The following is an 11,261-nucleotide window of genomic DNA, read 5'->3' as shown; positions in this document are numbered from 1 at the left end:
GGGATCAGAGCGGGCGCGGTATTTCCAGTCTCCATGACTCACTGATTCCACTGAGCTATTTGCAGCCCCGACACTCATTGGCGCGATGTTGGGGGAGGAGCCAGCCTGGTTCCCCTTCCCGCGCCCCCCACCTGGGGTCAGGCTCACCTTGGCGTATCGATCCCAGAGAGCCCTCCCTTGGCCAGCCCGTGCTGGGAAAGGAGGCAGCTTCCCAAGTGGTCAATGGGGCCGAAACCCCCGCCAGCCCCCAGCAGCCTCCCCCCCCACCCCGAGACAGCAGTTTGCGAGGATGAGGACAGCTCAGGGGACCAAGCAGCCGCTGGGCCGCTGGGGCACGTCGGGTCTGAGGGAGCCCTTGGCCGCCAGCCCGACCAAGGTGACCCTGCGGCAGGGGAGGGCGGGTCGGCCGCCGGGCTTTCGCCGGCTCCGCCCCCTGGGCGCCCAGACTGGCAGCCGCGCTTTGTCTCCCAGCGCCCCCAACCTCCTTCCAGGCTAAATATAGGCCTGGCTGCAGGCGCTGCGCCCCGCCCCCACCCGGAAGAGTAATTATAGCCGCCCCATTCATTGAGCAACTAGTGTGTGCCAGGCGCGCTGCTGATTCCCACAAGAGTCCTGCAAAGCAGGTTACTATGATTAACGGTGTGCCGAGGACACGGACGATCAGCGAGGTCAGGCAACTGGCCCAAGGTCACCCAGCCTGGAGGTGGCACGGTTGGGATGTGAATCCTTGCTATGGCTCTGGAAAGCCCTCTGCTGGGTCAACCTGGATCAGTCGCCACCACCAAGGGGCCGAGACAGCTCCCCTCCTCCTACCCTGGCAGCCCCCACATGGAAAGGTGATTCTTGCATCTTGTAGCTTTGGGGGTGAGCCCGGGCAGGAGGTAGGGGAAATTGAAAAGACGCAGCTCTCTGGGGCTGGAGACCTGTGAGAAAGTCCAGGTCAGGTAATACCAGAGACTGGGACGGGCAGAGAGGACCTAGAAGGTTTCCTCACTCTGAAGGCCTAGCCCAGGCCAAAGGCCTCCTCCTCCAGGAAGCCCTCGAAAGCCAGAGCACAAAGAGCCCAGGCAGATGTTCAAAGCCCCTTCCTAACTGAGTTTGAGTTGTCTTCAAACTCAGATGGAAGTAGCACATGCTCAGGAAGCTGAGGTGAGAGGATTGCTTGAGCCCAAGGTTTAGAGACCAGCCTGGGCAACATGACAAGAGCCCGTCTCTACACAAAATATGAAAATTAGCTGGTATGGTGACATGCACCTGTGGCCCCAGCTACTCGGGAGGCTTAAGTGGGAGGATCGCTGGAGCCCAGGAGATGGAGGCTTCAGCGAGCCGTGATCACACCACTGCACTCCATCTTGGGTGACACAGTGAGACCCCGACTCAAATAAAATAAAATAAAAAATGGCCAGGTGCGGTGGCTCACTCCTGCATTCCCAGCACTTTGGGAGGAGGGTGCTGAGGAGGGTGGATTGCCTGAGCTAGTACTCGATAAATACAAAGCCTCCCGGTACCCGCGCCTGTGCGGACCGAGCCTCCCCGACGAGCGCCGCCGCCTGTGCTGCGGCACCCGGTCCCATCGACCGCCCAAGGGCTGAGAAGTGCGGGCCCACGGCGCGCGCCTGGCAGGCAGCTCCGCCTTCAGTCCCGGTGCGGGATCCACTGGGTGATGCCAGGTGGGCTCCTGAGGCTAGCAGGGACTGGGAGAACCTTTATGTCTAGCTAAGGGATTGTAAATACACCAATCAGTACTCTGTATCTAGCTCAAAGTTTGTAAATACACCAATCAGTACTCTGTGTGTAGCTCAAGGTTTGTAAATGCACCAATCAGTGCTCTGTATCTAGCTAATCTAGTGGGGACTTGGTGAACTTTTCTGTCTAGCACTCTGTGTCTAGCTGCAGGATTGTAAACGCACCAATCAGCACTCTGTGTCTAGCTCAGGGATTGTAAACCCACCAATCAGCACTCTGTCAAAACGGACCAATCAGCTCTCTGTAAAATTGACCAATCAGCTCTCTGTAAAATGGACCAATCAGCAGGATGTGGGTGGGGTCAGATAAGGGAATAAATGCAGGCTGCGGGAGCCAGCAGTGGCGACCTGATTAGGTCTCCTTCCGCACTGTGGCAGCTTTGTTCTTTCATTGTTTATAGTTAGTCTTGTTGTTACTCACTGTTTGGGTCCATGCTGCCTTTAAGGGCTGTAACACTCACAACGAAGGTCTGCAGCTTCACTCCTGAAATCAGCAAGACCTCTTGAACCCACCAGAAGGAAGAAACTGCGGACATACGTGAACATCTGAAGGAACCCCACCAGAAGGAAGAAACTGCGGACATACGTGAACATCTGAAGGAACAAACTCCAGGACACACCATCTTTAAGAACTGTAACACCGTGAGGGTCCGCAGCTTCATTCTTGAAGTCAGCAAGACCAAGAACCCACGAATTCCAGACACACCACTATACTCCAACCTGGGCGATAAGAGTGAGAACCTGTCTCAAAAAAAAAAAAAAAAAAATTACTTTTTGTATTTGACATCTTTCACCTAGCATAAAGTTTTCGAGATTCACCTATATTGTAGCATGGACCAATAATCTGTCTTTTTTTTTTTTTTTTTTTTTTTTGAGACGGAGTCTCGCTCTGTCGCCCAGGCTGGAGTGCAGTGGTGCAATCTCGGCTCACTGCAAGCTCTGCCTCCCGGGTTTACGCCATTCTCCTGCCTCAGCCTCCCGAGTAGCTGGGACTACAGGCGCCCGCCATCTCGCCTGGCTAGTTTTTTGTATTTTTTAGTAGAGACGGGGTTTCACCGTGTAGGCCAGGATGGTCTCGATTTCCTGACCTCGTGATCCACCGGTCTCGGCCTCCCAAAGTGCTGGGATTACAGGCTTGAGCCACCGCGCCCGGCCTATCTGTCTCTTTTTAAGGCTGAAACATACTCTGCTGTATGGCTAGGCCACAATTTGCTTATCTTTTCATCAGCTGATGGATGCTTGGGTTGGTTCCACCCTTTGGTTTTGGTGATTAATGTTGCTCTGTGCACTCGTGCAGATTTTGTTTTTTTTCTTTATGAGATGGAGTTTCGCTCTTGTCACCCAGACTGGAGTGCAATGGTGCAATCTCAGCTTTCTACAATCTCTGCCTCCCGGGTTCGAGCGATTCTCCTGCCTCAGCCTCCTGAGTAGCTGGGATTACAGGCATGCACCACCACACGTGGCTAATTTTATATTTTTAGTAGAAATGGCGTTTCACTATGTTGACAAGGCTGATCTCGAACTCCTGACCTCAGGTGATTGACCCACCTTGGCCTCCCAAAGTCCTGGGATTACACTGGCCACCATGCCTGGCCATTTGTGCAGATTTTCACATAGATGAATGTTTTCACTTCTCGAATATATATCCAGGAGCGGAATTGCTGGATCCTCTGAAAGCTCCATGTTTGTTTGAGGAACTGCCAGACTGTTTCCCAAAGTGGTTGTACCATTTTACATTCTCACTGATGATTTTACTTAACTCATGGTTAATGAAGGAACCAGTAAGATGTTACAACCAGTTCAAAGAAGAAGGCAAAGAACAGATGATATCTGTAGGTCAGGGAATATTGAAATGAATGCACAGAGGTAACACTGACCTCTTCCACAATGGGGAAGGAGAGTCTACTGGACTTGAACAGGACAGGACAGAATCTGCTTGTCTGCAGACAAGAAGTATGTTGCATTTCTATGGGCTACTTACAATAGACAGAGTTGTAAAATAGCTCAAAGGCAAAGAAAAATGCTCACCCCCTGGAGAATCAGACAATGCATAGATGGTATTGGATATTTTTTGTGGTTTTTCTGCTTATTTCAGATTTTTCACACCTCTGTCACCTTGGGCCTAAAGGAAATAATGTATACAGTGGTCAATTTCCAAAACAAAGTGGCTTGAATAGGTTTCAGTCCGCAAACAGAATATACTAGGCCCCTGCTTTGGTAGCTGGCGCCTGCTTGTCGGGGCCCCCTTAGTTGCCCTCGCCCAAACTAAAAAAGTTGAGTCTAGAATGAAAGTTTACTAGCCTGCAAAATAGCTCGCTTTGTCTATTCTTAACAGCTTGTCTGACTACCTAGGTCATTAAGTGAAATACTTGAGAAAGCCCTAAACTGACTATGATTGCAATGTATTGTGGGCTGCAACAAAATGCAACAAGAAAATCCTAAAGAAAACACCTAAAACTCCTACCCAACAACCAATAGGCGACATCCAGGAAGATTGTGATCCTACAGTACTCAGCCTACAAGGAACCAGGGGAGGGACCTGCGCACTAGGGGATAAATTGCTTGTAACTGTGCTGGGTGTGCCTGCCCACCAGACACCTGATCTTGTAAGACCGTCATTAAAAGTCTCTCTTCCACTGTTGTCCGTGCCTCTGAGTCCATTCTTTGGGTTTGGACAGGTAAGTTGGTTTCTCACAGGGCTGATGACTGGTCTTACACCTCACCTTCCCAGAGCACCTTCATCACCAACCTCTATACCAATGCAGCCCCATTGCCAGCCTCATCTTCTGACCAGAGCTCCAATGGGGAATGGGCCACCATCTGCCTGCATCCCCCGCCCCCGGCATGTCCCACAGTCCCTCACGCAACATCTGCCTCCTGAACCTGTCATCTCCCCATGTCCCCACTGGCTTCTCCACCTGTGTGCTCCGTCTCAGCGAGGGCCCTACCACCCATTCAGTCCCCAGACACTCCCCACACGCTGCCAGGTCCTGCGCTGGGTCATTTTTCACCCACTCATTGAACAGCTGTGACCAGTGTGTTCACAGCACAGTATGGGACTGCAAGCGCAGTGTGCAGTCACGCTGCCTGAGGTTTGGATTTGGGCTCTACTGGTTTCCAGTTAGTGATCTTGGGCAAAGTATTCAACCTCTCTGTGCCTCAGTTTCCTCTGTAAAATGGCAAGAGAAATCATGCCAACCTCACGATTGGGGTTAGGTGAACTGATGAGGTGTGGGGTGCATATTCAACTGCCCTGTAATGACGACAGCTATAGTAACTGACGACATCAATAGTAATGATGACAGCTCCCTTTCCAGAGCGAGGATAAGTGGTATAAGTGCCTGGTTCCTCTGAATCCTCACCAATACCCCCAGGGTTCAATTCTGAAATGTCACTTTGCTGGGTGCCTGGCATAAAATAAACATTCATTATTCCGGATGAAAGGAGTATTGGTTAGAATGAGTTTGGCTTCTGAAAAACAGACCCAGCAGGTCCACACCTTCCTCCCTGTCCAGGCCTGGACCCAGTGTCCTCCAGTCTGATGAGAGGGCGACACCTGCTGGTGAAAAGCTGGCTGTGCAGCCACAGGCCGCCTTTCTCCTTGAGGGTCTCAAACTCCCTCTGCAGTCTTGTCCTTGGGGCCTTCAGGAGAGTGGAATGGGCATATGTCACCCAGATTGTACTGTAGCCTCTTCTCTGGTCCAAACCGTTGCTCTCCTTTGTCAGGATTAAGACTCAGCCTCCTGTGCCTCCTCCCCTGCAGGCAGAAGGCCGGGAGGGATCCTTCTCAAAGGTATGTCTGGCCATGACGCTGTCTGCTCACAGTTTCCAGTGCTGCCATCTGGGAATAAGATCTAAGATCTAAAGGTCTTGTTGCAGCCTGCCAGGCCGCACCTGATGCAGCTCCTGCCACTTTTCTTTTTTCTTTTCTTTTTTTTTCTTTTTTTTTTTTTTTTTGAGACAGCCTTGCTCTTGCTGTCACCCAGGCTGGAGTGCAGTGGTGAGATCTCAGCTCACTGCAACCTCTGCCTTCCAGGTTCAAGCAATTCTCTCGCCTCAACTTCCCAAGTAGCTGGGATTATAGGTGCCCGCCACCACGCCTGGCTAATTTTTGTATTTTTAGTTGAGACGGATTTTCACCAAGTGGGCCAGGCTGATCTCAAACTCCCGACCTCAGGTGATCTCCCCCCGCCTCCCCCACCTCGGCCTACCAAAGTGCTGGGAGTACAGGCATGAGCCACTGGGCCTGGCCTCCTGCCACTTTTCTGATCTGTTTGTTTTGTGCGTGCACATTGCCTGTCTCCCCAACTAGAGGATAAGCTCTTTCGTGGCTGGGCCTCATTGTCTTATTCATTGCTCCATCGCACGGTCTAGCCCAAAGCCTGGCATTCAGTGGGTGCCCAATAAATACTTGGTGAATAAATGAATGAGTGACGATCACCCTAGCCAGACTGAATGACTGCTCCTTCTGCCCAGAGCATTCCCCACTTGCTCCCCCACCCCCACCCTTTCGTATAGCTTAGTCACTGGTCAGATCTCATTTTAGGCATCACTTCCTACAGGAAGCCCTCCCTGATCTCCTCTCTCCGGAGTGGAGTGGTTGCCCTCCAGCATCATTCTGTGTTGCCCTTACTGTGGCACTTCTCAGAAGTTATGGCAATTGTCTGCCTTCTTTCTGGCTTCCCCCACCTGGCTGTGAGCTCCTTGAGGCCAGGGTTAAACTTATTCTCTGTGTGCCCTCTCTGCCTAGAAGAGACTCTACCAGGATGAGAGGGTATATACCTCACAGTTAGGAGCAGGAATATGGGCACCAGGCTTGCCTGAGTTCTAATCTCAACGGTACCAGTCTATGGAACTTTGAGTCCATTCTTCAACCTCTCTGTGCCTCAGCTCTCTAACCTATAAAATGGTCGCAAATATAGTGCCCATGTTGTTTATGTGACACAGAGTAAATGGTCAATACATGTTAAATGTTAGTGCTATTATTTGTAGGAACCTAGTAAAATAGTCATTGAATAAATTAATGACCGGGTACGGTGGCTCACACCTGTAATCCAAGCACTTTGGGAAGCTGAAGCGGGAGGATAGCTTGAGGCCAGGAGTTCAAGACCAGCCTGGGCAGTACAGCGAGACCTCTTCTCTACTAAAACTCAAAGAAGTCAAGCTGGACAGAGTGGTGCGCCTATAGTCTCAGCTACCCGGGAGGCTGAGGCAGGAGGATCACTTGAGCCCAGGAGTTTGAGGCTGCAGTGAGCTGTGATTATTCCATTGCACTCCAGCCTAGGTGATAGAGTGAGACTCTGTCTCTAAAATAAATAAATACATAAAAACTAAGTGATTTTTATCTGGGAGCCTTCAGACTGACTTCCTTAAATAGGTTGATTTAGGGTTTTTTACAGTCCTGTGCATCTCTTAGACTTACAGACACCCTCACACCACACCAGTAACCCCACCTCCTACTCAGGGAACACAGTTACCCTGAGGGGTGAACCTCCTCCCCTAACCTTTTTTTTTTTTTTATCCTTAGAAGGCAGCATGAGCCTGGTGTGCAGTAGATGCTCAATAAATAATATGTCTTATTTTCATTCGTTCAAATATGATACTCTGTTTCTGAGCACCTCCTTCCCTTTTGAGAAGCCAGGTCCCCTTATTTCCCACCTCAGATCCCCAGGTCCCACCTGGGCTGCCTTCTGGGACGGAGTCTCCTGGGAGCCAACTTCCCTGAGCCTCCCAGCCCCCACTGGCATGCTTTTGCAGTGACCTACACGTTCGCCTCTGAGCCAAGATGGCAGTAAGAGACCCGCTGCCCCTCCCCGTCATGCTGGGGCATTCTGACCTCCCCTCTGGCCTGCCCTGGGGTAAGATGACAGCAAGTGACCCTGGGGAGGGTGGATTTTCTCAGGGCTGGCCCCTTCTCATCTTTTAGATCGCACTTTTTTCCCTGCGCAGAGAGGCCCTTCCCAATCACTGCATCAGGGAAGGTCTTCACCCCAATCACTCTCCATCTAGCATCCTGTTTCAGTTCCTGCAGAGCATTCGCCACTGTACAAAATCATCTTTATTTATTGGGTTACTTTATTTATTTGGGTTGGGTTCCCTCTACCCCAAAAATACCAGCTCCAAGAAAACCATAGTATCTCCCCAGGACTTTGCAGGGCCTGGCATGTAGAAGATGTACCAGTAATACCTGCTGTATGAATGAATGAATCTCTTCGTGTGCGGGTGCCTTATCCTGCCTCTGCCACTCGATGGATGTTTCAGATGCCACTTAGCGGATCTAATGATCTTTCCTTGGCTCAAGCACAAAAGACTCCTGCTTATCTGGGGAAGCAGGGCCAGGCCCTGGGAATTGCAGCCTCTGGGCATCAGAGCCTGGCCTTTCCAGCTAATCTGCCTGCCCACAGACACAAGAGGAGAGGGCTTTCAGCGAGTCCTTGACTGTTCCCCAAGTCGAAGACCTCACAGGCACAGCCTTCACGGGTTTCTCCTTAGCCTCAGGAACCTCCTGGGGGCAGAGCGGGCTGACCGGGAAGGAAGCTGAGGCCGCAGCCCCTCTGCAGAGCGGCAGGGTGGCCCTGGCCTGGGCAAGGCATCCCCCACCCATGGGGGTCACCCGAGTCAGATGGGGCCAGTTTTCCCCACAGAACACAATGTAGGTCTTCATTGGTGGGGTGACAAGCCCTTGACTGGGACTGGGGGCTTGGGGTCGTGATGCGGTTGCTGCCAGGGAGAGCTGCTTTCCCTGGGTGCAGTCAATAACAAAAGTCAGATGAGCCGTGGGGACGGTCTTCTGATGCCCGGCCAGCTTCCCACCTAGAAGGGAGGAAGAGACTGAAAGTGAGCACAAGGAAGGAACTTTTTCCCCCCGAGACAGGGTCTCGTTCTGTCGCCCAGGCTGGAGTGCAGTGGCACGATCGGGGCTCACTGCAGCCTCAGCCTCAGGGGGCTCAACCCATCCTCTCATCTCAGCCCCCTAAGTAGCTGGGACTACAGGCTCATGCCACCACACCTGGTGAATTTTAAATTTTTTCGTAGAGATGAGGTTTTCCTATGTTGCCCAGGCTGGTCTCAAACTCCTGGACTCAAGAAATCCTCCTGCCTCAGCCCAGTCAGCACTGGGATTACAGGCGTGAGCCATCGCACCCCACCAGGACGTGCTTTCCTGAATTCATTTGTTTATTCATTTTTTTTTTTTTTTTTTTTTTGAGACGGAGTCTCGCTCTGTCGCCCAGGCTGGGGTGCAGTGGCTGGATCTCAGCTCACTGCAAGCTCCGCCTCCCGGGTTTATGCCATTCTCCTGCCTCAACCTCCCAAGTAGCTGGGACTACAGGTGCCCGCCCCCTCGCCTGGCTAGTTTTTTGTATTTTTTAGTAGAGACGGGTTTTCACCATGTTAGCCAGGATGGTCTCGATCTCCTGACCTCGCCATCCGCCCGTCTCGGCCTCCCAAAGTGCTGGGATTACAGGCTTGAGCCACCTGCGCCGGGCCCATTTGTTTATTCATTCGATGGGTTCAACTGAGTTGGTTGATACACCAACAGAGGAGCACAGTCAGGGTTTAAGTGTATGGATTTCAGCATCAGAGAGACCTGAGTTCAAGTCTCTGCTTACCATCCATCCATCTCTCTTCCAGGAGCACAGAATCCAACATATCAGTGCCTTTCAACTTTGCTGTTCCCATGAGTTGCCTGGGGAGCTTGTTAAAATGCAGAGTCTAGTGCAGTGGGGCTGGGGTGGGGCCTGAGACTCGCATTTCTTTTTTTTTTTTTTTTTTTTTTTTTGAGACGGAGTCTTGCTCTGCCGTCCAGGCTGGAGTGCAGTGGCCGGCTCTCAGCTCACTGCAAGCTCCGCCTCCCGGGTTCATGCCATTCTCGTCTCAGCCTCCCGAGTAGCTGGGACTACAGGCGCCCGCCTCGTCGCCCGGCTAGTTTTTTTTGTATTTTTTAGTAGAGACGGGGTTTCACCGTATTAGCCAGGATGGTCTCGATCTCCTGACCTCGTGATCCGCCCGTCTCGGCCTCCCAAAGTGCTGGGATTACAGGCTTGAGCCACCGCGCCCGGCCGAGACTCGCATTTCTAACAAGCCCCCAGAGGATGCGGATTCTGCTGGTCCATGGACCACATTATGAAAAGCACAGTCCTCAACCCAAGAGAGGAAAGCCCTGGCCATCTTTCCAGGTGAGAAAACTGAGGCTCAGCCTGCACAAGTGTTGGTAGGTCTTAGGGAGCATCTTGCTACTCTCCCCCTCCCCACATAATCTTGTCCACAGCCTCAGAGAATCCCATGGGTACCTGGTGGCATCTGCCCTGGCAATCCCCCAGCTCAGATCCCAGCACAGGGGAAAGGGATGGACAAACCAGCCAATAGATTTATCAATGAAGCAGGTGTCTGAGCAAGTGTATCTGAATCTAAAGCCTGTGCTCTTAAAAAGGGAACTTTTTGAGTTACCCAAATAACATACACATCCATTCTTTTAGCTACGTGCTGTGAACCACGACGTGGGCTCAGAAGGAAACTTATGTTCTAGCAGGTTGGCTAGCACAGGAAATAAAACAAGCCCGCCCTTGGCTTGAGAATCCCAGCAACCTGAGGGAGGTAGCATGTTTGCCATCAGACCCCCACTCCCAGTTAGTCTTTCTTTCTTTCTTTTTTTTTTTTTTGAGATAGAGTCTCACATTGTTGCTCAGGCTGGAGTGCAGTGGCGCAGTCTCAGCTCACTGCAACCTCCGCCTCCCGAGTTCAAGCGACTCTCCTGCCTCAGCCTCCCGAGTAGCTGGGATTACAGGCGCCCGCCACCACACCATACATTTTTTGTATTTTTAGTAGAGACGGGGTTTCACCATGTTGGCCAAGCTGGTCTTGAACTCCTGACCTCATGATCCACCCACTTCAGCCTCCCAAAGTGCTGGGATTACAGGCGTGAGGCACCATACCCGGCCCCCAGCTGGTGTTTCTGTGGGGCTGGGGTCCCTTTGCCACCTCTTACCAGAGCTGGTCTCCAGGTCCGTCTCACGGATGGTGCCTTTGAGGTTGGCTCTCCAGTCCCTGTGGTCTTCTGAGGGGGCCATGTGGCTACTTCGGAGCCTGCTAAGCTCTGGCAGGAGGGGAGCTGTCCTCGGCCACTCTTCCAGGATGTGGCTCCCCTACTGCGGGGCCAGACCTTTTATACTGACCGGATCCGGATTCTCTGAATGCGTTCCACCAGGAGCCAAAGGAACCGGCCCAGAGCAGTCAGGGGATCGCTTTGATCAACAGGGTTATGTCAACAGGATTATTGTTGGGTCAATGGGAGGCAGGCCTCCTACCAAACAGACCAAACAGACATGATTTCTACCAACTGCAGCTGCTTCCTGATTTAGGTTAGGCCTCTGGAACCTTCTCATCCAGCCTCAGTATCCCAAACCTCAGTCATTATCCAGTGGTTCCACCAGTTTGTTTTTTTTTCCCTGTCTAGGAACTATATGTAATACTACTTACTTCACATGTCCTTGAAGTCAGCCAACTGTTTTTACTGAA

The 11,261-nt window shown here is 51.8% G+C and overlaps 1 protein-coding gene across 2 annotated transcripts; it reads right to left on the bottom strand.

The window, feature by feature from the left end:
• Nucleotides 1-7,787: 7,787 nt before the first annotated feature.
• On the bottom strand, nucleotides 7,788-10,875 carry SRARP (steroid receptor associated and regulated protein). 2 transcript variants are annotated; one of them, XM_010370793.2, is made up of 3 exons: nucleotides 10,732-10,857; nucleotides 8,131-8,558; nucleotides 7,788-8,084 (listed from the first exon to the last, which is right to left on the bottom strand). In XM_010370793.2, the coding sequence occupies exons 1-2, from the start codon at nucleotides 10,811-10,813 to the stop codon at nucleotides 8,131-8,133; spliced, it is 510 nt and encodes a 169-aa protein (XP_010369095.2). In that variant the 5' UTR covers nucleotides 10,814-10,857; the 3' UTR covers nucleotides 7,788-8,084. The 2 variants fall into 2 exon arrangements, with proteins under 2 accessions (XP_010369095.2, XP_010369094.2); XM_010370792.2 differs by having other exon boundaries at nucleotides 7,788-8,558; nucleotides 10,732-10,875.
• Between the last annotated feature and the right edge of the window lie 386 nt (nucleotides 10,876-11,261).

This window comes from Rhinopithecus roxellana, chromosome 12 (assembly GCF_007565055.1).
Source record: "Rhinopithecus roxellana isolate Shanxi Qingling chromosome 12, ASM756505v1, whole genome shotgun sequence".
NCBI classification, from domain to species: domain Eukaryota; kingdom Metazoa; phylum Chordata; class Mammalia; order Primates; family Cercopithecidae; genus Rhinopithecus; species Rhinopithecus roxellana.
Note: the sequence above shows the minus strand (reverse complement) of the source record. Positions and strands in the feature narration are given on the sequence as shown.

What these genes read in the sequence shown, in the direction of transcription:
- SRARP (XM_010370792.2), bottom strand. Translation starts at nt 10,813, where the DNA reads ATGGCCCCCTCAGAAGACCACAGGGACTGGAGAGCCAACCTCAAAGGC. An exon ending in GGACCTGGAGACCAGCTCTG is followed by an intron (nt 8,559 to 10,731) that starts GTAAGAGGTGGC and finishes CCTCCCTTCTAG; the next exon opens with GTGGGAAGCTGGCCGGGCAT.